Genomic DNA, 27,413 nt, shown 5'->3' on the forward strand with positions numbered 1-27,413 from the left:
CAGGAGAAGGCAATGCTGCGGAGGCCCCCCCATACTGCTGCAGGAGAAGGCAATGCTGCGGAGGCCCCCCCATACTGCTGCAGGAGAAGGCAATGCTGCGGAGGTCCCCCATACTGCAGCAGGAGAAGGCAATGCTGCGGAGGCCCCCCCATACTGCAGCAGGAGAAGGCAATGCTGCGGAGGCCCCCCCATACGGCAGCAGGAGAAGGCGATGCTGCGGAGGCCCCCCCATACTGCTGCAGGAGAAGGCAATGCTGCGGAGGTCCCCCATACTGCAGCAGGAGAAGGCAATGCTGCGGAGGCCCCCCCATACTGCAGCAGGAGAAGGCGATGCTGCGGAGGCCCCCCCATACTGCTGCAGGAGAAGGCAATGCTGCGGAGGCCCCCCATACTGCAGCAGGAGAAGGCAATGCTGCGGAGGCCCCCCATACTGCAGCAGGAGAAGGCAATGCTGCGGAGGCCCCCCCATACTGCTGCAGGAGAAGGCAATGCTGCGGAGGCCCCCCATACTGCAGCAGGAGAAGGCAATGCTGCGGAGGTCCCCCATACTGCAGCAGGAGAAGGCAATGCTGCGGAGGTCCCCCATACTGCAGCAGGAGAAGGCGATGCTGCGGAGGCCCCCCCATACCAGAGACCATTCTATATGATTGTATCACAGCTGGCGTCTGGGGTCCTCCACATAATGGGGGGAGCAATTTTGTAGTGTTGACCAACCTCTTCAATGGCGGCATCCTGGAGGAGAGAGCGAATATCCAGGCGGATCATGTGTCGTGGAGCACCCTCCCAGTTATCTGCCATCTGAAAGACAAAACCAAGATGGTCTGAGCACATGGTTACAACATGGCCCAGAGCCCTGTCCCGCCAACAGCCCCCAAGATCCCCGCCCAGCCACCAGCAGTCACGTGCCCTGAGTCCCGCCCAGCCACTGGCTGTCGCTTGCCTCGAGTCCCGCCCAGCCACCGGTCGTCGTGTGCCCTGAGTCCCGCCCAGCCACCGGTCGTGTGCCCTGAGTCCCGCCCAGCCACCGGCCGTCACGTGCACCGAGTCCCGCCCAGCCACCGGTCGTCGTGTGCCCCGAGTCCCGCCCAGCCACCGGCCGTCACGTGCACCGAGTCCCGCCCAGCCACCGGCCGTCACGTGCACCGAGTCCCGCCCAGCCACCGGTCGTCGTGTCCCCCGACTCCCGCCCAGCCACCGGTCGTCGTGTGCCCAGAGTCCCGCCCAGCCACCGGTCGTCATGTGCCCAGAGTCCCGCCCAGCCACCGGTTGTCATGTGCCCAGAGTCCCGCCCAGCCACCGGCCGTCACGTGCACCGAGTCCCGCCCAGCCACCGGCCGTCACGTGCACCGAGTCCCGCCCAGCCACCAGTCGTCGTGTGCCCAGAGTCCCGCCCAGCCACCGGTCGTCACGTGCCCCGAATCCCGCCCAGCCACTGGCCGTCATGTGCCCTGAGTCCCGCCCAGCCACCAGTCGTTGTGTGCCCAGAGTCCCGCCCAGCCACTGGTCGTCACGTGCCCCGGTCCCGCCCAGCCACTGGCCGTCATGTGCCCTGAGTCCCGCCCAGACACCGGCTGTCCCACCTCTCACCTTATTAATCTCTTTCAGCTTGCGTCCGTGGACGTTCCTCTTTGCACATGTCTGTAGATCGGCCACAATCTCAGCCAAGTAAACCTGTAATGGAAAGGCACAAAGCCTCAATCACTTACACACTGAGGGGGCTTCCCTGGAGCCCACCCCATAGGTAATAAGAGGCTGATCGGGGGTGTTGGACCAGCAAGATCCTCACAAGGGGAGTACAGTGGGGGTCCTATGGGTAATGTCGGGGGTCCCTACTGGTCCGACCACCACTGATAAGACACTAATGTAGATCCCAGTAAGTGGCGACCTTTCATTAGAAAGCCCTGCTCTTATATCTACCACCAGCAGGGGATCCAAAGATGGCTGCCACACGGCACACAGACCCTGTACATACGAGCGGCCCCCTACCTCAAAGCCTTTGGTCTTGGCTGCACTCCAGAACTGCTCAAAGTGGCGCACGCGGTCATGGACGCTGTCCAGGATGATGAAGGGGAAGAAGCCATCATCCAGGGTCTTTTTGAAGGTCTTCAGCATGCCACTGCGGTAGCTGTCCTCCATCTCTGGTTCATACTCGTACTCCATGACCTCCAGGAACACAGAGCCCAGCGTCACCCTCACGTCCTCCACCTCCACCTCCTCGCTGCCGCTTCTAACAACTCACCTTCCTTATCACTTTCTTGCCAGACTCTGGATCTTTCTCCACTTTCTCAACTTCAGTCATGAAGTAGTCGTCAAGGCTGAGGACTCGGGGAGCAGAGCCCCCACACTCCACCTCTTTATCCTGGAAGAGAGGAGACGGCAGGGAGACTGGTAAACGAAGGGGACAGTGAGCAGAGACCCCACCACGTCTGCAGCTACAGAGGCCTCCTCACCCTGATCAGCTTGGCCACGTGAGTCTTCCCGCTTCCTGGCAAACCTCTCATGATTACCACAATCTGGAGAGAAGAGGAAGCAATCATCAATATCATGGAGGAGGCGGCGTGAGAGGGAGGAGGGCGGAGGAGGCGGCGTGAGAGGGAGGAGGGCGGAGGAGGCGGCGTGAGAGGGAGGAGGGCGGAGGAGGGGGCGTGAGAGGGAGGAGGGCGGAGGAGGGGGCGTGAGAGGGAGGAGGGCGGAGGAGGGGGCGTGAGAGGGAGGAGGGCGGAGGAGGGGGCGTGAGAGGGAGGAGGGCGGAGGAGGGGGCGTGAGAGGGAGGAGGGGGCGTGAGAGGGAGGAGGGGGCGTGAGAGGGAGGAGGGGGCGTGAGAGGGAGGAGGGCGGAGGAGGGGGCGTGAGAGGGAGGAGGGCGGAGGAGGCGGCGTGAGAGGGAGGAGGGCGGAGGAGGCGGCGTGAGAGGGAGGAGGGCGGAGGAGGCGGCGTGAGAGGGAGGAGGGCGGAGGAGGCGGCGTGAGAGGGAGGAGGGCGGAGGAGGCGGCGTGAGAGGGAGGAGGGCGGAGGAGGCGGCGTGAGAGGGAGGAGGGCGGAGGAGGCGGCGTGAGAGGGAGGAGGGCGGAGGAGGCGGCGTGAGAGGGAGGAGGGCGGAGGAGGCGGCGTGAGAGGGAGGAGGGCGGAGGAGGCGGCGTGAGAGGGAGGAGGGGGCGGCGTGAGAGGGAGGAGGGCGGAGGGGGCGGCGTGAGAGGGCGGAGGGGGCGGCGTGAGAGGGCGGCGGGGGCGGCGTGAGAGGGCGGAGGAGGCGGCGTGAGAGGGCGGAGGAGGCGGCGTGAGAGGGCGGAGGAGGCGGCGTGAGAGGGCGGAGGAGGCGGCGTGAGAGGGCGGAGGAGGCGGCGTGAGAGGGCGGAGGAGGCGGCGTGAGAGGGCGGAGGAGGCGGCGTGAGAGGGCGGAGGAGGCGGCGTGAGAGGGCGGAGGAGGCGGCGTGAGAGGGCGGAGGAGGCGGCGTGAGAGGGCGGAGGAGGCGGCGTGAGAGGGCGGAGGAGGCGGCGTGAGAGGAGGGCGGAGGCGGAGGCGTGAGAGGAGGGCGGAGGCGGAGGCGTGAGAGGAGGGCGGAGGCGGAGGCGTGAGAGGAGGGCGGAGGCGGAGGCGTGAGAGGAGGGCGGAGGCGGAGGCGTGAGAGGAGGGCGGAGGCGGAGGCGTGAGAGGAGGGCGGAGGAGGAGGCGTGAGAGGGAGGAGGCGTGAGATGAGGAGGCGGCAGAGAGAGGAGGGAGGCGGCAGAGAGAGGAGGGAGGAGGCGGCGTGAGAGGGAGGAGGAGGCGGCGTGAGAGGGAGGAGGAAGCGGCGTGAGATGAGGGAGGTGGAGAGAGGGAGGAGGATGCGGAGCGAGATGAGGGAGGGTGATGTGGTGTGAGATGAGGGAGGTGGAGAGAGGGAGGAGGAGGATGCGGAGCGAGATGAGGGAGGGTGATGTGGTGTGAGATGAGGGAGGAAGAGAGAGGGAGGAGGATGCGGTGTGAGATGAGGGAGGAGGAGAGAGGGAGGAGGATGCGGTGTGAGATGAGGGAGGAGGATGCGGTGTGAGATGAGGGAGGAGGATGCGGTGTGAGATGAGGGAGGAGGAGAGGGAGAACACTCACCCGGTCTGGTCTGCTCGCACGGCCCGGCTTCTTCAGCAGATCGTCCACATTTTTGGTCTCTGGTTTCTTCTCTGGTTGAGGAGCGGACACTGGCGGAGGAACGGCCGGCCTGTCCTCGGGGTAAGTCCTGCGAGTGGCTGTGGGGAGAAGAGGAAACACTTACACTGTCCATCCACCATACTCACACGTCTTCTACACGGTGGGGGAGGGCCTAACCTCCGAATGCTGGTGGTGCAGCCTCATAGGACGAGCGTTCCGGCTTCCGCTCATAGGAGGGTTTATCGGAGCAGCTGCGCCTGGCGGAGTTTTCCTTATCACGATATGAGGAGGAGGATGACCTGCAGGGTGACAGTAACCGCTGAGACCACACCCACACAGGGGTGACCGCTGAGACCACACCCACACAGGGGTGACCGCTGAGACCACACCCACACAGGGGTGACCGCTCACACCCACACAGGGGTGACCGCTCACACCAGGTGACCGCTCACACCACACCCACACAGGGGTGACCGCTCACACCAGGTGACCGCTCACACCACACCCACACAGGGGTGACCGCTCACACCACACCCACACAGGGGTGACCGCTCACACCACACCCACACAGGGGTGACCGCTCACACCACACCCACACAGGGGTGACCGCTCACACCACACCCACACAGGGGTGACCGCTCACACCACACCCACACAGGGGTGACCGCTCACACCACACCCACACAGGGGTGACCGCTCACACCACACCCACACAGGGGTGACCGCTCACACCAGGTGACCGCTCACACCACACCCACACAGGGGTGACCGCTCACACCACACCCACACAGGGGTGACCGCTCACACCAGGTGACCGCTCACACCACACCCACACAGGGGTGACCGCTCACACCAGGTGACCGCTCACACCACACCCACACAGGGGTGACCGCTCACACCACACCCACACAGGGGTGACCGCTCACACCAGGTGACCGCTCACACCACACCCACACAGGGGTGACCGCTCACACCAGGTGACCGCTCACACCACACCCACACAGGGGTGACCGCTCACACCACACCCACACAGGGGTGACCGCTCACACCACACCCACACAGGGGTGACCGCTCACACCACACCCACACAGGGGTGACCGCTCACACCACACCCACACAGGGGTGACCGCTCACACCACACCCACACAGGGGTGACCGCTCACACCACACCCACACAGGGGTGACCGCTCACACCACACCCACACAGGGGTGACCGCTCACACCACACCCACACAGGGGTGACCGCTCACACCAGGTGACCGCTCACACCACACCCACACAGGGGTGACCGCTCACACCAGGTGACCGCTCACACCACACCCACACAGGGGTGACCGCTCACACCACACCCACACAGGGGTGACCGCTCACACCACACCCACACAGGGGTGACCGCTCACACCACACCCACACAGGGGTGACCGCTCACACCACACCCACACAGGGGTGACCGCTCACACCACACCCACACAGGGGTGACCGCTCACACCACACCCACACAGGGGTGACCGCTCACACCACACCCACACAGGGGTGACCGCTCACACCACACACATTTACCTGTCCTCCCGTGAGTGACGATCACGCTCATAGCGCTCCCTGTCGTGGTCTCCTCGGTCTCGGTGAGTGTCTGAGCGGTCTCGTTCCCTTTCTCGCTCATAGCCGCGACGCTCCAGGTGTTTACTGCTCTGCCTTTCATAGTAGGGATCCCGGTCCCTGAGGTCCCGGTCATAGCAATCAATCAAATAATCTAGAGAGGAAGATGGGCAGAGTCCTTCATCAGCAGCATCTCATCCTCCTCCTCACCAGGCCAGCTGGTCTCACAGGAGCCATTACACAACCCCTGAAGGTGGCGGGAGCAGGCCGAGCCCGCCTCTAGGACAACACCAGAGCCCCGGGCTGGAGATGGTGGTCAGTGACTAATGCAGGCTGGGATACATGTGTCACACTATAACTCCAGGACACCAGGGCTGCAGATGGTGGTCAGTGACTAATGCAGGCTGGGATACATGTGTCACACTATAACTCCAGGACACCAGGGCCCCGGGCTGCAGATGGTGGTCAGTGACTAATGCAGGCTGGGATACATGTGTCACACTATAACTCCAGGACACCAGGGCTGCAGATGGTGGTCAGTGACTAATGCAGGCTGGGATACATGTGTCACACTATAACTCCAGGACACCAGGGCCCCGGGCTGCAGATGGTGGTCAGTGACTAATGCAGGCTGGGATACATGTGTCACACTATAACTCCAGGACACCAGGGCTGCAGATGGTGGTCAGTGACTAATGCAGGCTGGGATACATGTGTCACACTATAACTCCAGGACACCAGGGCCCCGGGCTGCAGATGGTGGTCAGTGACTAATGCAGGCTGGGATACATGTGTCACACTATAACTCCAGGACACCAGGGCTGCAGATGGTGGTCAGTGACTAATGCAGGCTGGGATACATGTGTCACACTATAACTCCAGGACACCAGGGCCCCGGGCTGCAGATGGTGGTCAGTGACTAATGCAGGCTGGGATACATGTGTCACACTATAACTCCAGGGCCCCGGGCTGCAGATGGTGGTCAGTGACTAATGCAGGCTGGGATACATGTGACACACTATAACTCCAGGACACCAGGGCTGCAGATGGTGGTCAGTGACTAATGCAGGCTGGGATACATGTGTCACACTATAACTCCAGGACACCAGGGCTGCAGATGGTGGTCAGTGACTAATGCAGGCTGGGATACATGTGTCACACTATAACTCCAGGACACCAGGGCCCCGGGCTGCAGATGGTGGTCAGTGACTAATGCAGGCTGGGATACATGTGACACACTATAACTCCAGGACACCAGGGCTGCAGATGGTGGTCAGTGACTAATGCAGGCTGGGATACATGTGTCACACTATAACTCCAGGACACCAGGGCCCCGGGCTGCAGATGGTGGTCAGTGACTAATGCAGGCTGGGATACATGTGACACACAATATAACTCCAGGACACCAGGGCCCCGGGCTGGAGACGGTAGTCAGTGACTAATGCAGGCTGGGATACATGTGTCACACTATAACTCCAGGACACCAGGGCTGCAGATGGTGGTCAGTGACTAATGCAGGCTGGGATACATGTGTCACACTATAACTCCAGGACACCAGGGCCCCGGGCTGGAGATGGCGGTCAGTGACTAATGCCGGCTGGGATACATGTGTCACACTATAACTCCAGGACACCAGGGCCCCGGGCTGCAGATGGTGGTCAGTGACTAATGCAGGCTGGGATACATGTGTCACACTATAACTCCAGGACACCAGGGCTGCAGATGGTGGTCAGTGACTAATGCAGGCTGGGATACATGTGTCACACTATAACTCCAGGACACCAGGGCTGCAGATGGTGGTCAGTGACTAATGCAGGCTGGGATACATGTGTCACACTATAACTCCAGGACACCAGGGCCCCGGGCTGCAGATGGTGGTCAGTGACTAATGCAGGCTGGGATACATGTGTCACACTATAACTCCAGGACACCAGGGCCCCGGGCTGCAGATGGTGGTCAGTGACTAATGCAGGCTGGGATACATGTGTCACACTATAACTCCAGGACACCAGGGCTGCAGATGGTGGTCAGTGACTAATGCAGGCTGGGATACATGTGTCACACTATAACTCCAGGACACCAGGGCTGCAGATGGTGGTCAGTGACTAATGCAGGCTGGGATACATGTGTCACACTATAACTCCAGGACACCAGGGCCCCGGGCTGCAGATGGTGGTCAGTGACTAATGCAGGCTGGGATACATGTGTCACACTATAACTCCAGGACACCAGGGCCCCGGGCTGCAGATGGTGGTCAGTGACTAATGCAGGCTGGGATACATGTGTCACACTATAACTCCAGGACACCAGGGCCCCGGGCTGGAGATGGCGGTCAGTAACTAATGCAGGCTGGGATACATGTGTCAATGTGTTCAGCCAATAGGATTTGCACTATTAAGCAGTTTGACGCGCCGACCAACGGCCATGGAACGACCGAACGGCTTGTGAACGATGTAGAACGAGCAACAATAAAAACAGGTCCAAGTCTCATAAAGAGATCAACGGAACGATCATCGCTTCATTCCAAACGATTTAACGATTATCCAAACGATAATCGTCCTGTGGAATAGGGCCCTACAGAGGATGGGGAGCACTAGGAGACCCTAGGAGTCCTCCAGCCCCGCCCAGCCCCCTCAGGGACCCTCCACAGTCCTCCAGCCCCGGCCAGCCTCCTCAGGGACCTTCCACAGTCCTCCAGCCCTGGCCAGCCTCCTCAGGGACCCTCCACAGTCCTCCAGCCCCAGCCAGCCTCCTCAGGGACCCTCCACAGTCCTCCAGCCCCGGCCAGCCTCCTCAGGGACCTTCCACAGTCCTCCAGCCCTGGCCAGCCTCCTCAGGGACCCTCCACAGTCCTCCAGCCCCGGCCAGCCTCCTCAGGGACCTTCCACAGTCCTCCAGCCCCGGCCAGCCTCCTCAGGGACCTTCCACAGTCCTCCAGCCCTGGCCAGCCTCCTCAGGGACCCTCCACAGTCCTCCAGCCCCGGCCAGCCTCCTCAGGGACCTTCCACAGTCCTCCAGCCCCGGCCAGCCTCCTCAGGGACCTTCCACAGTCCTCCAGCCCCGGCCAGCCTCCTCAGGGACCTTCCACAGTCCTCCAGCCCTGGCCAGCCTCCTCAGGGACCCTCCACAGTCCTCCAGCCCCGGGCCAGCCTCCTCAGGGACCCCCACAGTGCTCCAGCCCCGGGCCAGCCACCTCAGGGGGACCCTCCACAGTCCTCCAGCCCTGGCCAGCCCCCTCAGGGACCCTCCACAGTGCTCCAGCCCTGGCCAGCCCCCTCAGGGACCCTCCACAGTCCTCCAGCCCTGGCCAGCCTCCTCAGGGACCCTCCACAGTCCTCCAGCCCTGGCCAGCCCCCTCAGGGACCCTCCACAGTCCTCCAGCCCCGGCCAGCCTCCTCAGGGACCCTCCACAGTCCTCCAGCCCTGGCCAGCCTCCTCAGGGACCCTCCACAGTCCTCCAGCCCCGGCCAGCCTCCTCAGGGACCCTCCACAGTCCTCCAGCCCTGGCCAGCCTCCTCAGGGACCCTCCACAGTCCTCCAGCCCTGGCCAGCCTCCTCAGGGACCCTCCACAGTCCTCCAGCCCTGGCCAGCCTCCTCAGGGACCCTCCACAGTCCTCCAGCCCTGGCCAGCCTCCTCAGGGACCCCCCACAGTCCTCCAGCCCCAGCCAGCCTCCTCAGGGACCCTCCACAGTCCTCCAGCCCTGGCCAGCCTCCTCAGGGACCCCCACAGTGCTCCAGCCCCGGCCAGCCACCTCAGGGACCCCACACAGTCCTCCAGCCCTGGCCAGCCTCCTCAGGGACCCCCCACAGTCCTCCAGCCCCAGCCAGCCTCCTCAGGGACCCCCCACAGTCCTCCAGCCCCAGCCAGCCTCCTCAGGGACCCCCCACAGTCCTCCAGCCCCAGCCAGCCTCCTCAGGGACCCCCACAGTCCTCCAGCCCCAGCCAGCCTCCTCAGGGACCCCCAGCCGACAACCTATATAATATGGCTAGTACCTTTAGGAAAGGAGATTCCCCTGTCCAGGGCAGCAGGCTCCGGTAAGAGGACCACTCTCTCCCCATAGGGGGTCTTTTCCACCACCTTCCCCATTGTGACGTCTACAGCAGAGGAGAGAGAGAGACATGAGTAGAGAGCACAAGAACCAGAGAGCAGAAGGTAGCGGGGGCGGATAACAATGGGACACCACAATAGTACTGGCCACATACTCTCTATATACAAGGCAAAGAGGGAGCGAGTCCCCACAGTGTCCTGGAGAGGTGGACGCTGGTCCTCACGGTGCGATGCTCTGCAGCTCTCTGTCCCCCCAGGCTCTGAGCCGCTGGGAAGCAGATGATGCCGCCACGTACGCCACGTTCCCAGGGAGGAGCCCTCCTTCTCCAGCGCTGCCGGCCACCATATTTATACCAGATATAACAAAGATTTCTCATAAGGAGATCAGACTATTACAGCCCAGGTCTGTGCGCAGCCTCTTCACCCTCTTACTCCTTATACAAAGACGCCAAGAAGGGATCGTGCCCATATGAGCGATATCACCATGAGCCGCCATCATCACTCCTCCATTCTGACCAGTGACCAGGCCGTGCTGGATATCTCCGATAGAAGACTCATCTCTCCGGCCGTATAGTGACAGCTCTGACAATTACCCATATATACCAGGAGTGACAGCGCTATATACAGCGGATTATACATCACGTGCCATTGGATGTGTATTAGAGATTTCTATATACTTCCCCTCACTGGGTCACGTTCTACCATTAGTGCCATCACGGCCATATTTATTACCCGATACTATACAGATCCGCCACCCAGATGATAGATAGGACGTGTATTAGAGATGCCTTCCTATTGGAGGGAGGGATAGGATGTGTATTAGAGATGCCTTCCTATTGGAGGGATAGGACGTGTATTAGAGATGCCTTCCTATTGGAGGGATAGATAGGATGTGTATTAGAGATGCCTTCCTATTGGAGGGATAGATAGGATGTGTATTAGAGATGCCTTCCTATTGGAGGGAGGGATAGGACATGTATTAGAGATGCCTTCCTATTGGAGGGAGGGATAGGATGTGTATTAGAGATGCCTTCCTATTGGAGGGATAGATAGGATGTGTATTAGAGATGCCTTCCTATTGGAGGGATAGGATGTGTATTAGAGATGCCTTCCTATTGGAGGGATAGGATGTGTATTAGAGATGCCTTCCTATTGGAGGGAGGGATAGGATGTGTATTAGAGATGCCTTCCTATTGGAGGGATAGATAGGATGTGTATTAGAGATGCCTTCCTATTGGAGGGATAGATAGGATGTGTATTAGAGATGCCTTCCTATTGGAGGGAGGGATAGGATGTGTATTAGAGATGCCTTCCTATTGGAGGGATAGGATGTGTATTAGAGATGCCTTCCTATTGGAGGGATAGATAGGATGTGTATTAGAGATGCCTTCCTATTGGAGGGATAGGATGTGTATTAGAGATGCCTTCCTATTGGAGGGAGGGATAGGATGTGTATTAGAGATGCCTTCCTATTGGAGGGAGGGATAGGATGTATATTAGAGATGCCTTCCTATTGGAGGGATAGGACGTGTATTAGAGATGCCTTCCTATTGGAGGGATAGATAGGATGTGTATTAGAGATGCCTTCCTATTGGAGGGAGGGATAGGATGTGTATTAGAGATGCCTTCCTATTGGAGGGATAGGATGTGTATTAGAGATGCCTTCCTATTGGAGGGAGGGATAGGATGTGTATTAGAGATGCCTTCCTATTGGAGGGATAGGATGTGTATTAGAGATGCCTTCCTATTGGAGGGATAGATAGGATGTGTATTAGAGATGCCTTCCTATTGGAGGGATAGGATGTGTATTAGAGATGCCTTCCTATTGGAGGGATAGATAGGATGTGTATTAGAGATGCCTTCCTATTGGAGGGAGAGGATGTGTATTAGAGATGCCTTCCTATTGGAGGGATAGATAGGATGTGTATTAGAGATGCCTTCCTATTGGAGGGATAGGATGTGTATTAGAGATGCCTTCCTATTGGAGGGATAGGATGTGTATTAGAGATGCCTTCCTATTGGAGGGATAGGACGTGTATTAGAGATGCCTTCCTATTGGAGGGAGGGATAGGATGTGTATTAGAGATGCCTTCCTATTGGAGGGAGGGATAGGATGTGTATTAGAGATGCCTTCCTATTGGAGGGATAGGATGTGTATTAGAGATGCCTTCCTATTGGAGGGAGGGATAGGATGTGTATTAGAGATGCCTTCCTATTGGAGGGATAGGATGTGTATTAGAGATGCCTTCCTATTGGAGAGTTAGGATGTGTATTAGAGATGCCTTCCTATTGGAGGGATAGATAGGATGTGTATTAGAGATGCCTTCCTATTGGAGGGATAGGATGTGTATTAGAGATGCCTTCCTATTGGAGGGATAGATAGGATGTGTATTAGAGATGCCTTCCTATTGGAGGGAGGGATAGGATGTGTATTAGAGATGCCTTCCTATTGGAGGGATAGGATGTGTATTAGAGATGCCTTCCTATTGGAGGGATAGATAGGATGTGTATTAGAGATGCCTTCCTATTGGAGGGATAGGATGTGTATTAGAGATGCCTTCCTATTGGAGGGATAGGATGTGTATTAGAGATGCCTTCCTATTGGAGGGAGGGATAGGATGTGTATTAGAGATGCCTTCCTATTGGAGGGATAGATAGGATGTGTATTAGAGATGCCTTCCTATTGGAGGGAGGGATAGGATGTGTATTAGAGATGCCTTCCTATTGGAGGGAGGGATAGGATGTGTATTAGAGATGCCTTCCTATTGGAGGGAGAGGATGTGTATTAGAGATGCCTTCCTATTGGAGGGATAGATAGGATGTGTATTAGAGATGCCTTCCTATTGGAGGGATAGATAGGATGTGTATTAGAGATGCCTTCCTATTGGAGGGATAGGACGTGTATTAGAGATGCCTTCCTATTGGAGGGAGGGATAGGATGTGTATTAGAGATGCCTTCCTATTGGAGGGATAGATAGGATGTGTATTAGAGATGCCTTCCTATTGGAGGGATAGATAGGATGTGTATTAGAGATGCCTTCCTATTGGAGGGAGGGATAGGATGTGTATTAGAGATGCCTTCCTATTGGAGGGATAGATAGGATGTGTATTAGAGATGCCTTCCTATTGGAGGGAGGGATAGGATGTGTATTAGAGATGCCTTCCTATTGGAGGGAGGGATAGGATGTGTATTAGAGATGCCTTCCTATTGGAGGGATAGGATGTGTATTAGAGATGCCTTCCTATTGGACGGATAGGATGTGTATTAGAGATGCCTTCCTATTGGAGGGATAGATAGGATGTGTATTAGAGATGCCTTCCTATTGGAGGGATAGATAGGATGTGTATTAGAGATGCCTTCCTATTGGAGGGAGGGATAGGATGTGTATTAGAGATGCCTTCCTATTGGAGGGAGGGATAGGATGTGTATTAGAGATGCCTTCCTATTGGAGGGATAGGATGTGTATTAGAGATGCCTTCCTATTGGAGGGATAGATAGGATGTGTATTAGAGATGCCTTCCTATTGGAGGGAGGGATAGGATGTGTATTAGAGATGCCTTCCTATTGGAGGGAGGGATAGGATGTGTATTAGAGATGCCTTCCTATTGGAGGGATAGATAGGATGTGTATTAGAGATGCCTTCCTATTGGAGGGAGGGATAGGATGTGTATTAGAGATGCCTTCCTATTGGAGGGAGGGATAGGACGTGTATTAGAGATGCCTTCCTATTGGACGGATAGGATGTGTATTAGAGATGCCTTCCTATTGGAGGGATAGATAGGATGTGTATTAGAGATGCCTTCCTATTGGAGGGATAGGATGTGTATTAGAGATGCCTTCCTATTGGAGGGATAGGATGTGTATTAGAGATGCCTTCCTATTGGAGGGATAGGATGTGTATTAGAGATGCCTTCCTATTGGAGGGAGGGATAGGATGTGTATTAGAGATGCCTTCCTATTGGAGGGATAGGATGTGTATTAGAGATGCCTTCCTATTGGAGGGATAGGATGTGTATTAGAGATGCCTTCCTATTGGAGGGATAGGACGTGTATTAGAGATGCCTTCCTATTGGAGGGAGGGATAGGACGTGTATTAGAGATGCCTTCCTATTGGAGGGATAGGATGTGTATTAGAGATGCCTTCCTATTGGAGGGATAGGACGTGTATTAGAGATGCCTTCCTATTGGAGGGATAGATAGGATGTGTATTAGAGATGCCTTCCTATTGGAGGGATAGGACGTGTATTAGAGATGCCTTCCTATTGGAGGGATAGATAGGACGTGTATTAGAGATGCCTTCCTATTGGAGGGAGGGATAGGACGTGTATTAGAGATGCCTTCCTATTGGAGGGATAGGATGTGTATTAAGAGATGCCTTCCTATTGGAGGGATAGATAGGATGTGTATTAGAGATGCCTTCCTATTGGAGGGAGGGATAGGACGTGTATTAGAGATGCCTTCCTATTGGAGGGATAGGATGTGTATTAAGAGATGCCTTCCTATTGGAGGGATAGGATGTGTATTAAGAGATGCCTTCCTATTGGAGGGATAGATAGGATGTGTATTAAGAGATGCCTTCCTATTGGAGGGATAGATAGGATGTGTATTAGAGATGCCTTCCTATTGGAGGGATAGATAGGATGTGTATTAGAGATGCCTTCCTATTGGAGGGATAGGACGTGTATTAGAGATGCCTTCCTATTGGAGGGAGAGGATGTGTATTAGAGATGCCTTCCTATTGGAGGGAGGGATAGGATGTGTATTAGAGATGCCTTCCTATTGGAGGGATAGATAGGATGTGTATTAGAGATGCCTTCCTATTGGAGGGAGGGATAGGATGTGTATTAGAGATGCCTTCCTATTGGAGGGATAGGACGTGTATTAGAGATGCCTTCCTATTGGAGGGATAGATAGGATGTGTATTAGAGATGCCTTCCTATTGGAGGGAGGGATAGGATGTGTATTAGAGATGCCTTCCTATTGGAGGGATAGGACGTGTATTAGAGATGCCTTCCTATTGGAGGGATAGATAGGATGTGTATTAGAGATGCCTTCCTATTGGAGGGATAGATAGGATGTGTATTAGAGATGCCTTTCTATTGGAGGGAGGGATAGGATGTGTATTAGAGATGCCTTCCTATTGGAGGGAGGGATAGGATGTGTATTAGAGATGCCTTCCTATTGGAGGGAGAGGATGTGTATTAGAGATGCCTTCCTATTGGAGGGATAGGATGTGTATTAGAGATGCCTTCCTATTGGAGGGATAGGATGTGTATTAGAGATGCCTTCCTATTGGAGGGATAGGATGTGTATTAGAGATGCCTTCCTATTGGAGGGAGGGATAGGATGTGTATTAGAGATGCCTTCCTATTGGAGGGATAGATAGGATGTGTATTAGAGATGCCTTCCTATTGGAGGGAGGGATAGGATGTGTATTAGAGATGCCTTCCTATTGGAGGGATAGGATGTGTATTAGAGATGCCTTCCTATTGGAGGGATAGATAGGATGTGTATTAGAGATGCCTTCCTATTGGAGGGAGGGATAGGATGTGTATTAGAGATGCCTTCCTATTGGAGGGAGGGATAGGATGTGTATTAGAGATGCCTTCCTATTGGAGGGAGGGATAGGATGTGTATTAGAGATGCCTTCCTATTGGAGGGATAGATAGGATGTGTATTAGAGATGCCTTCCTATTGGAGGGATAGGATGTGTATTAGAGATGCCTTCCTATTGGAGGGATAGATAGGATGTGTATTAGAGATGCCTTCCTATTGGAGGGATAGGATGTGTATTAGAGATGCCTTCCTATTGGAGGGATAGGATGTGTATTAGAGATGCCTTCCTATTGGAGGGATAGGATGTGTATTAGAGATGCCTTCCTATTGGAGGGATAGGATGTGTATTAGAGATGCCTTCCTATTGGAGGGATAGATAGGAGCCCGAGCTTTTTCCTGTGAGAGAAAATTTACCTCATGGAAGATTTATACTTTAAAATGGTGTCCAAGGCCTCCGGTGGCGGAGGTGAAGAGTGGCTGCGACAGTGTTTGTCAATACCGTTTGAGAGCGATGGAGAGACTGCGGACCGAGTGGTGTGGTACTTCGGGATCTAGGTCGTCAAAGGGGACCAGTCATCCCGTGAGGAGGCAGCAGTGGCATCGGAGCCGGGACCGCCATTGTTTCTTACACCTGGCCGTGTGGGAGCGTGTAGTTCTGGTGTAAGCGGTGGAGCTGAAGGCGGAATCGAAGGAAGATCATTCCAAATTTGCAGAAGAGGCGGTAGGAGGATGTGCCAGCAGATGAAACTTCTGTCGCCGGCATCTGGGCCAGGCAAACGCAAAGCTGGGCACAAGAAAACCGGGGGTGGCGTCCAAGAAAATGGGATTTTGTGAGTACTCACCGTAAAATCCTTTTCTCGTCGAAGTTCATTGGGGGACACAGACACAGTGGGTATAGGCTGGTGCCACTAGGAGGCGACACTAAGCAAAGTGTTGGCTCCTCCCACCAGGCTATACCCCGCCTGCAGGCACTGAGCTAACCAGTTTGTACGCAAGCAGTAGGAGCAGCCAGGAGAAGCCAACAGAAGGTGCACAACACGTTTAGAAAGAGAATGGCTGATGATCCACAACCGGGAGGAAAGGGAACCAGCCAGCAGAGCCTGTAAACAGTCAAGGCCCAGAAAAATAAGAAGTGGGTGGGAGCTGTGTCCCCCAATGAACTTTGACGAGAAAAGGATTTTACAGTGAGTACTCACAAAATCCCATTTTCTCAATCGTATCATTGGGGGACACAGACACAGTGGGACGTCCTAAAGCAGTCCCCAAGGGTGGGAACAAATAGACATCGCACAACCAACCGGCTAACATACTGCAACCTGCAGAGAATGGCGACCAGGAAGCTACAGAGATGGAAAAGGTGCACCTACGCCCAGAGTAGGGGACCTATGACACATAAGCCATTCTATGGGAAAAAGTACCAACCTGCAGAGAGGAGACAAGCAACAAATGAAGCTATGTATCCAAAAAGGCAGAGAGATAGAGAGGAAGGCTTAAGGCAAGGGATAACTGCCTGACCCAGACCTAGGCTGGAGTCATAAGGAACATGGGAAGATAAAATGAAAAACCCCTGTATAAGATGTAGGGAGAAACGACAAAGCAAAAGATCTTACCTGAATGTAAGCAGGAGGAAGCCACTAGGAAGGCTTGTATGCCGTCTCAATGTTCACAGATACAGAAAAAGGAGAGAACAAACACATCAAGATTGTGTGGGGATCTGGTAGATGCTGGGCAACGATCGTGGCCTGAAGAAACAACCACCGGACAAGCCAAAGAGTGGCAGAAACGCGTCCAGGACTGTGGTAACCTAGGAGATAGATTATCCCAAAGACCTCCACCAGGCCTTGGACCAAGACAAGAGTGTAAACAGCTTGTTGAACTGCCTGACTGGGTGTGGCAACACCTATGAGTCCAGTCACAGGTAACCGGGGCAGTGATGAAAGGCAGGGTAAGGCAGACCCCTGCAACACCTGGGAAATCCAGGGAAACTAACAAGAACGGCCCCTGATTAAGGGCCCTGTTAGCAGGTATGATGAACTAGAGAACAGTGTATATCACAAAGGCCCAGAGACTGGACTTAGTGGGACAGATGAAAGATGAAAAGCAGATAGTGGAATAGAGAATACAAAGGATGGCTATCACAGAGACAGTAGGGCAAGGACTTTTGGCCAGAAATATCTGACCAGTAGGACCACGAGTGGTGTAAGAGTCTGGGACAATCACAGGGCTAGCCTGCTGAGGAGATAACGTCCAGATGGAAGCTTCCAATGTCATGCTATGGCTCAGGTCGGCTGTAATAGATATGGATCAGGTAGAAGACCTGACCCACAGACAGCACCCATGTATAACAAGGCTTACCGAAGCTGAGGAGAGGTATCGAAAGTGTGTGCGCCCTGAGATGAAGGGACTGAAATTGTCTGCAGTACAAGACACCAGCAACAATCCTCCTTACGTATTCTGTCAGAACCAAAGCCATGGAGGGGTTCCACTGCAGATGCTCATTTCAAAAAGAAATGTGACCTCTAGCAGAACAGGACCACATAGGGGGTCGACATTTGTGTCGGGAGAAGGCTAAAAGATAGCTAAAGCTCCAGACCGTAGGGTCCTAGCCTTCAAAAAAGGATAACATTATGCAAAGAGAAGTGGAGCGAAGTAGACAAGCCCCCAGTGGAACCATCAAAAAACACCTGCGGCAACATAGGCCAAAGGCACCAAACAGAAGGAATGTCCAGGAAATAAAGCAATAACTGCATAATCCCAAGACCTGAACTGAAGTAGAGTCAAAACAAGGTCATGAAAGATTTCCTGAATGGGCACTGGATGCCCATGGGTGAAGCATCTTCTGACAAGGAAGGAGATGATCAGGGCCACTGCCCACTGGCTGGGGACTCCCACGTAGATGTGTGAAAGCAAGAGTCAGTCTACAGGTCACAAGAAAGTGAACCTTTCCCTGTAAAAGGAGGACTGCCTTTGGCACTGTACCACTCACTTGTGGGGGGACTGGAGGATAGATGGCATCCATAGGGACAGGCCAATAAGGCCTGAGATTCCGGGCAGCTCTGGCTGTGTATGCACAGCCAACCTCCACACTTTTGGTTTGAACATGTCATGCAATGACAAAAAGACTGTCCACAAAGGAAAGAAAACTGCTTAAGACAAGGCCTAATCCCTGGCAGGTTTCAAAGTGACCTATGGTGCATTTGAACATACCAAAGACCCAGCATAGAAAGGAGAAGAAATAGACAGGCTGTACCACATAATGGATAAGTCTAGAGTCCCTTAGAGACCCGTCTGCCAACAATGAGGGCGAACAGGGCCAGAGCAGGGAGGCTGTGCTCGTCAGTACACTAGCCGTGGAAGTGGTAACATGGCTGGCTGTACACTATGGCATACCACCTAAAGAGGAGGGAAACAGGGTGCTGAATTGGTTAACACAGGCACCTGGTAAGGAAGAACCCAGTGCTGACAAGTGACACGTTTATTCTCAATATGGAAGAGGGAAATAGGACTACTATTGCAGCCATGACAGGCACTAGGTGTGATGAAGAAAGGAATCTTCATACAACAAAATGATATGGCCTACAGCCACCGCTGTAGCACATCAGGCAGAACCTGTGATTAAGGAGGAACCCTATATTACACCTCAAATTAGCTCACACTGGAACCTCTGTACAGCCCCTTTATGCTGTCTACAGGGAGAAATAAGGTGGCTGCTGACACCACATAGCAGGTACTAGATAAAGAACAGGAGGATACCACTACAAACAAGGCACTCCGCTCATAGGAGGAAAGCGACCACTGGCAAAGCAATAGTAGAGGGTAAGTCCAAACTCCCAATGTCATACCTCTGCCTACAGAAGGGAGAGAGAAAACTGCTAATACAGCCATAAAAGTTACTGTCTGAATGACAGGGGGTACCTCTGTATCCCACAATTACGCTACCTGTAGCATGAATATCTTACCTGTCAAAGGGACTGACAGGACTGCCGTTGTGGCAAGTAATGGTAGATGGCCGGCAGGATGGTACGGCTGTAACATGACTGCTCCACTCGAAGAGAAGAGCAACTGCTCTTCTATGATGAAGCTGATGCAGCAAGAGGAACGCCATACGACAGTCAGGATGGTGCTGCTGTGGCATGATCACCAACGAAAGGAAGCAAAACGAGTATGGATGTAACACTCCATCTTACAGTATGTCCGGCAGGATGGTAATACTGCGGCACAATTATGTCACCTGTGTAGAGGCGTAACATGACTGCCAATGTAGCAATAGCCCTCACCACGTGACAGGCAGGATGGTATCGCTGCGGCATGACTACATCACCTGTGGAAGGGAGTAATACGACTGCTGATGTTGCGTTATATCGGTTCAAGTATCAGAATAGTATCGCTGAGGCACAACTATTTCACCTGTGGAAGGGAGTGATAGGACTGACTGCTGATGTAATGATAGATCGTTTCAAATTACCGCTGATGTAGGAACATTCAGTGGCAGGTGACCGCTGATGTAGCAATGGTCTGTGCCATGTGACTGCTGAGATAGCGATAGTCAGTGCCATGTAACTAGCTGATGTAGTGATGGTCATTGCCATGTGACTGCAGAGGTAGCGATGGTCAGTGCCATGTGACTGCAGCGATAGTCAGTGCATTTGACTGCTGATGTAACCATGGCCTGTGCCATGTGACTGCAGAGGTAGCAATTGTCAGTGCCATGTGACTGCTGATGTAACAATGGCCAGGGCCATGTGACTGCTGAGGCGGCGATAGTCAGTGCCATGTGACTGCAGAGGTAGCGATTGTCAGTGCCATGTGACTGCAGATGTAACGATGGCCTGTGCCATGTGACTGCAGAGGTAGCCGATGGTCAGTGCCATGTGACTGCTGATGTAACAATGGCCAGGGCCATGTGACTGCTGAGGCGGCGATAGTCAGTGCCATGTGACTGCTGATGTAACAATGGCCAGGGCCATGTGACTGCTGAGGCGGCGATAGTCAGTGCCATGTGACTAGCTGATGTAGCTATGACCAGCGCCATGTGACTGCTGATGTAGCAATGGTCAATAACATGACAGGCGGTATGGCTGCTTCACCCGTGGACAGGAGTAATATGACGGGCAACAGGCAGTGGCGTGTTGATCCTGCTGCATGAACTATAGTCAGCACTATAGGAAAGCTGGCTATCCTAAGATAGAAAGAGAGGAAATACTGAAAAGGCGGGCTGGATGGACCAAGTGGTCTTGTGCTGCCGACAATTTTTTGTTTTACATTTTTAAGTATCAGAGATCCTATAAAATGGCAGAAAAGGAAAAAAACCCTCCAAGAAACCAAACTCTAGGGTCAGCTGTCCCAAGAGAAGAGGGGAAAAGGGGTAAAATAAAACCCTAACCTCCATGAAAAACATTGCCATAGAAAGATATGGGGACTGTAGTAATTTTATTGTTACACTAGAGGGCGCAGGAGAGGCATCATTATTTAACTACAGTGTAGGAGGCGCAGAGCCTCTAATGGCCAGCAGGGGGCGCAGGAACCGCTCCGAGCGGGCTGCAGAGAGCACTGCAGCCCGCACGGGAGAAGAGACAGAGAACAGTGCCAATAGCAGGCAGTAGATTAGGCGCGCTGCTCTGCTATTGGTTGCTGTGAAGAACACACACCCCCTGGAAGAGAGGCCTAGTGAAGCCTGAAGCCGGGGGCTAAAATGGAGAATGCGGCCGTGAGGATCACTCCGGCAACGCGGCTCTTAGTCTGCAGGGGCCCCGATGCTCGGTATGACCCGACATGACTGTGCCCCCCACCTCCACTTTCGCCCGCCGAGATGGCCGTCCGGAGAACGCGCGCCGCGGGGGGAGGGCTTAGGGTGCTGTCGGCACAGGGAGAGGAGGAGGAGGAGGGCTGCAGCTATGCCCTTAGGGGGAATGGGAGATCCTGCAGGGGATGGGTGACATGAAGACGAGGGGGGCCACATGGGAAGGCACGGGGGCAAGCCCTAGGCCCCAGGGAAGGGGTAGGGGGAAATACTCACCTAATATCCTATACTCACCCACTTGCTCCTCTTCTCTCCAGCAGGGTCACCCCTTCAGCGTTCCGCTCACCAGGAGGGGTTTGCTGGTACAGGGGAGCTCTTCCAGCAGGGTCACCCCTTCAGCGTTCCGCTCACCAGGAGGGGTTTGCTGGTACAGGGGGGAGCTCTTCCAGCAGGGTCACCCCTTCAGCGTTCCGCTCACCAGGAGGGGTTTGCAGGTACAGGGGGAGCTCTTCCAGCAGGGTCACCCCTTTAGCGTTCCGCTCACCAGGAGGGGTTTGCTGGTACAGGGGGAGCTCTTCCAGCAGTCCGGGTGACCCTTGGGCTGGTGGGACAGAGGAGCCCGCTCCGGACTCATGATACCGCTTGTCTTCATGGAGCTAGGGGTGCTGGCAGCGCTCTGCTTGTTGGGGAAACAGGGAGACATGACAGTCTATGTATCCCACCTAAAAGGGAGAGAGTGTGAAATAATAAAGAGCAGAAACCTGCAGTAACTGCAGCCTCCTACGGACAGTAAGCTAAGACTGGTTGGCTCAGTGCCTGCAGGCGGGGTATAGCCTGGTGGGAGGAGCCAACACTTTTCTTTTGCTTAGTGTCGCCTCCTAGTGGCACCAGCCTATACCCACTGTGTCTGTGTCCCCCAATGATACGAGCGAGAAAAGAGGCCAACGTAAGGAGCGGTGGCAATGCAGGCGGAGGAGGCTCCTGGAGCCGGTGAGTGTGGCGCAGACAGCGCTTTCGCCATTGACTCCCCCACCGGGCATGCCACAGCAGGTATCGATAGATCAATTATTGCTGGGATGGTCACATTACTGAAAATGTTGGGCAAAGCTGCTGGAGGCGAGCAGGTTGCTGGTAATGAATCGGAGTGTCTGCAGGTGATTGGGGAGCGGCATGGGTTAACCCCTTGAGTGTCAGAGGCGCCTGTGCTGACAGAAGCTGCTAATGTTCATTCTGAGGTAAGAGGTGTTGGTGTGTGAGGTTTCCCCCTCGGCTTCCATCTGAGTACTACCATTAAAGAGAAGGTCTGGAAGATGGAATATATCGACACTATAAAGAAATGAGTGATAAGAAAGAGGATAAGGAGGAGGGGAGGAAGCGCCCCCAGGGGCATAAACTGACGCAGCTGTGCTGAGGGAGAAAGATCCAGAAAAAGGGGGTCTCTCTTCCAGCACATTGATATAATGTGACAGGAATTTGGGGGGCTCAGCCTGGATAACTTATGATGTTTCATCAGAAAATCTCTCTATATCCTAACTTAAAATGGGGGCAGAAAGACATAGGTCTTTGGATATAGTTAATGATCCCACAACGTGCTACGCCTATAATGTGACCCAGTGAGGTGGCTGCAGAGGTGTAAATATAAGCACCAATGTGCCCAATGTGGAGGAACCCAACTCAGCTGTAGTCCTCAGCCCTGTCAGGGACACGATTTCCAAAGGCACGGACGCCGGTGAGCTTAGCAAACATGTGGCCGTGGCTAAGGAAATATCCAAAGCGCCAGATGCCGGATTTATCATTAGTGGGATTTGAAGAGGGTTTGCATGTTCCTCCTGTTTCGGGTACTGGTTGTGTCATGGTTAATAACCTGCGGTCGGTATTTTTGAGGCCTGATGTAGGAGATGAGAAGATGGCTGCAGAACTCCGTGGTGGAAGGGTGGAGGGGCCATTCACCTCTTCTCCTTTTGAGAATTTTAGAATTTCACCTCTAGGACTTATTCCTAAAAAAGAGCCTCAAAAATACAGTCTAATCCATCATTTGTCCTGGCCTAAGGGTGTGTCGCTAAATGATTCCATTGATCGTTCCTTAGTGTTGGTGACATCAGATATGGCAAGATGTTGTGGTAGGGCTAAGGCCGATATTAACCCCTTAAGGTCAAAGCCTATTTTCGTTTTTTTTTTAATAATTGTCTTTTTATTAAAGATTTTCAGTATAAGACAACACAACAGAATTAAGCAAAATGAAGAAAAAGCTGGCATAGTCATGGGTAGTAAGCATAGTCAGGAAGTCCATGGGGAGAGTAAGGAAACATGACTAGTAAGCAAGCATAACAAAAACAATTTGCAAATTTAAACCAAACAGTTGCCCGGAGAAGGGCCCGTAGAAGGTGCCACCTAGGCTGATAGGCACTAAAAGAGTGCATGACCCGGTGGGCCGGACGGGTGTGGGCCAGGGACGACCCAGTGATTGACAGCAGGGCATAAGGAGAACCCTAGGCTCCGCAGGCAATGCAGAGTGAGGATGGGCCCGAGTCCGGGGTAGGATTCGGATAAGAAGAGGATAGAAAAAGAGGGGACAGAGTAAGAGATGGGGTAGAAGGAAGATCAGAGGGAAGGGGGGAAAGAGAAGGGTAGAAGGGGAGGGTTATCTCGGACGTCTGTCCCAGAACGCATCCCATGGCGCCCAGACCTCACTGAACCCATCCACTGTGTTATTCAAGATGGCCGTAAGGGATTCCATACTGCGGACATCTCCAATCCTCGTCAGCAAATCCAGCGAGGACGGGGGGGAAGTACTCTTCCAATGCAGGGAAATAAGGCATTTCGCCGCCGTAAGAATGTGGAGGAGGACCTTGGCAGTGCGTGCCCCAATAGACCTCGGGGGGATATTAAAGAGGAAGTGTAGGGGGGTCAGTGGGACCTGTATCTCGAGGGCCTCTCGTATGGTGCTTTGCACCATCGCCCAATAAGGAGCGATCAGGGGGCAGTCCCAGAATATGTGGAGTAGTGTCCCAGGGGCGGACAAGCACCGCCAGCAAGTGTTGGGGAAAGCGGGGTTAAATTTATGGAGGAGGTGAGGGGTGTGGTACCATCTCATGAGTAGTTTGTACTGGGCCTCCTTGTATTGTGTGCATAAGGAAGAAGTGGCCGCTTTACGCCACACTACCTGCCACATAGATGGCGTGATCGTAAGGCCCAGGTCTCGCTCCCATTTGCGCATATAACCATGCCCCGAGGGGTCAGCCGGGAAGAGCAGACGGTAAAGGTCTGAAATCAGCCCCTTGGAGGATGCACCTCTCAAACAGCAGAGCTCAAATTGGTTAGGGCGGGGGCAGGTCAATGAGCCCAAACGGGAGCGGAAGAGGTCACGGATCTGTAAGTAGGAAAAGTAAGTACGCTGTGTCAAACCATAGTTCTCTTGCAAGGCTGAGAAGTCTGGGAATTTCCGGGAAACCGGATTGACTAGGTCATAGAACCTAAACAGGCCCGCAGAGTACCAGGGTTGAGTCATGGAGGAGGTGACACTGACAGGGAAGTCGGGGGTGAAGAGGAAGGGTTCGAGCGGGGAAGAGTGGGCAGAAAGATCATATTTGGAGCGACACTGGGACCAAATCGATACGAGAAAGGCCATGGTGGCTAGAAGCGCCGAGTCTGACAAGACACGGCGTGGTGCCCAAAGGAGGGCGCAAGGATGAATAGGGGCTATCCAGAGCTTCTCGATCTCCACAAATCTCTTGTAGGAACGGAGGGACGCCCAGGCGGGGACAGTGCGCAAATGTGCGGCCAAATAGTAGCGAGATATATCAGGTAGCGACAACCCGCCCCTATGAGGTGGCGAGGTGAGGACCGAGAGAGGAATTCTGTGGCGCCCCTCCTTCCAGAGAAACCTGAGGAAAAGAGCCTGGATACGTCGGAGGGCGGGGCGGGGTACCATAACAGGGAGAGTCTCAAAGAGGTACAGGAATTTGGGTAAGATCGCCATTTTTATCGTGTTAATGCGACCTATAAGGGAGATAGGTAAGTGCATCCACGAATTTAACAGCCGGGAGACCTCAGCGATTAAGGGAGTGAAATTGGCCTGGAACAGGAGGGAGTATGAGGGAGTTAGCTTGACCCCGAGGTACGAGATGGAAGAGGACTGCCAAGTATATGGGAAGGACTGTTGGAGGGAGGCCAGGAGAGGACTAGGGATGTTAATGGGGAGGGCATCGGTCTTGGAGGTGTTAATTTTATAGCCGGACAGCTTGCCAAAGGAGGAGATAAGGGCGTGTAGGGAGGGCAGGGAAATCAGTGGTTGAGTGATGGTAAGGAGGACGTCGTCTGCGTAGAGGGCGATTTTAAATTCCCTGTCGCGCAAGCGCACCCCATGGATGTCCGGATGAGCTCGGATAGCGGCCGCAAGGGGCTCTATACACAGAGCGAAGATCAGCGGGGACAACGGACATCCCTGGCGTGTGCCGTTGCACACAGGGAAGGAGGAGGATGTGGCGTGGGGGAGTCGGACTGCAGACATCGGGGTGGAATACAGACCATGAAGGGCAGTAATAAACTCACCCCGGAAGCCCAGGTGGTCCAAGGTGGTGAAAAGGAACGGCCAGAGAAGGCGATCAAAGGCCTTTTCGGCATCGAGACTCAGGAGGAGCATGGAGGAGTTTTGTCTATCGGCAACATCAATCAGGTCAATCGTCCGGCGGGTGTTGTCTCCTGCTTGGCGGCAAGGGACAAAGCCCACTTGATCATGATGAATGAGCTGCGGAAGCCAGACATTGAGGCGGTTGGCCAGAATTTTAGCAAAAATTTTTAAATCAGAATTGAGAAGAGTGATGGGCCGATAGCTAGCACATGCTGTGCCGTCCTTTCCCGGTTTAGGGATAACAACAATGTGTGAGTAGAGCATAGTGTTTGGGATGGGGTCCCCTTGGAGAAACGAAGCAAACAGTTTCAGGAGGTGTGGGTTGAGGACCTCTCCAAACGATTTGTAGTACAGGTAAGGGAACCCATCCGCACCGGGAGACTTGCCGTTGGGCAGAGCTTTAATAACCTCCTCCAGCTCCTCGGAGTCAATGGCTGAGTTCAGGTGGTCCCGGGCCTCCGAGGGGAGGCTAGGGAGGGGGAGAGTAGAGAGGAACGAGGAGATAAGTGACTGCCTTTCGAGAGGGTCTTCGGGCAGGGCGGAGGGGAGAGAATAGAGAGAGGTATAGTAGTCTCGGAAGAGGTCCGCGATCCCATCCGGGTCGTAGACCTGGTTGCCAGACGGGGAGCGGATACTAAAAGGAGTAGTCTGCGCCTGGCGGTCCCTAAGCTGTTTTGCAAGGAGTGTATGGGCCTTATTACCCCTCTCGTAGTAGAGGCGTCTAGAATAGTGCATGAGCTTTTCGACCTGCGACATGGCCAAGTCTTTGAGCTTTGCCCGAATTTCTACAATCTTTCGCAGGACCGGGAGCGTGGGGCGTAGAAGCATTCGAGTCTCCAAGGACTGAAGGCGGGCCCGCCAGTGGGCCTCCTGTTCTATCCTATTTTTCCTGAGATGGGACGCCAGGGAGATGCAGTGACCCCTCATGACCGCCTTGTGTGCCTCCCACAGTGAAGCAATGGAGGAGACAGAGTGATCATTAAGGGAGAAATAGGCAGACAAGTGTCGCTTCAGGACGTCTCTGTGCTCCGGGACCTTAAGAAGCCTCTCATTCAGTCGCCAATGGCATCTACGCGAGGCTCGGTGGGAGACAGCTAGGTTCAGGAGCACAGGTGCGTGGTCCGACCAGGTGATAGGTTCAATGTGGGAGGAGGTGAGGGTGCGTAGGGCGAGTACGTTACCAAAGAAGTGGTCCAGCCTGGTATGCGTCTTGTGGGGTAGCGAGTAGAAGGAGTATTGACGGGCAGAGGGGTTGTGGATTCGCCAGAGGTCGAAAAGCTGAAAGGCGCGGACGGCTTGACGGAAGCTTCGCGACTGCTGGGAGATCCGAGGGGGGAGGAGCGGGGAAAAGGGAGCGTGTCTGTCTGCAGTGGGAGAGAAAACAAGGTTAAAATCACCACCAATTATCAACATAGTGTCACGGAAAGGCTCAAGAAGTTTACACACCCTGCGGAAGAAAGCTACTTGTTTGACATTAGGAGCATACAGGTTACAGAGAGTGAGCTTGGTTCCGGAGAGTGAGCCGTGTAAGATAACGTATCGACCCTGTGGGTCGGTGATGTCTTTAAGGACTTGAAAAGGGCAAGAAGTCCCCAGCAATATGGCAACACCCGCCCTTTTTGTGGAAAGGTAGGCATGATAGGCGCGGGGGTACCAGCGCTTAGCGAAGGCAAAAGAGGAGCTAGCCTCAAAGTGCGTTTCTTGCAAAAAAGCG

General features: G+C 54.3%; 1 protein-coding gene across 2 annotated transcripts in view; it reads right to left on the reverse strand.

Moving 5' to 3' along the window:
• YLPM1 (YLP motif containing 1) overlaps positions 1–27,413 on the reverse strand; it is a 94,370-nt gene that overhangs the window by 21,828 nt on the left and 45,129 nt on the right. For both annotated transcript variants that reach the window (XM_069951169.1, XM_069951170.1), the window contains 9 exons: positions 9,718–9,819; positions 5,686–5,875; positions 4,303–4,424; positions 4,087–4,223; positions 2,451–2,513; positions 2,240–2,359; positions 1,987–2,163; positions 1,588–1,671; positions 715–798 (listed from right to left, as the gene is read on the reverse strand). In XM_069951169.1, coding sequence (XP_069807270.1) covers positions 715–798; positions 1,588–1,671; positions 1,987–2,163; positions 2,240–2,359; positions 2,451–2,513; positions 4,087–4,223; positions 4,303–4,424; positions 5,686–5,875; positions 9,718–9,819 — 1,079 coding nt within the window. The remainder of the gene's footprint in view (positions 1–714; positions 799–1,587; positions 1,672–1,986; positions 2,164–2,239; positions 2,360–2,450; positions 2,514–4,086; positions 4,224–4,302; positions 4,425–5,685; positions 5,876–9,717; positions 9,820–27,413) is intronic.

Source organism: Dendropsophus ebraccatus, chromosome 13 (assembly GCF_027789765.1).
Source record: "Dendropsophus ebraccatus isolate aDenEbr1 chromosome 13, aDenEbr1.pat, whole genome shotgun sequence".
Lineage (NCBI taxonomy): Eukaryota > Metazoa > Chordata > Amphibia > Anura > Hylidae > Dendropsophus > Dendropsophus ebraccatus.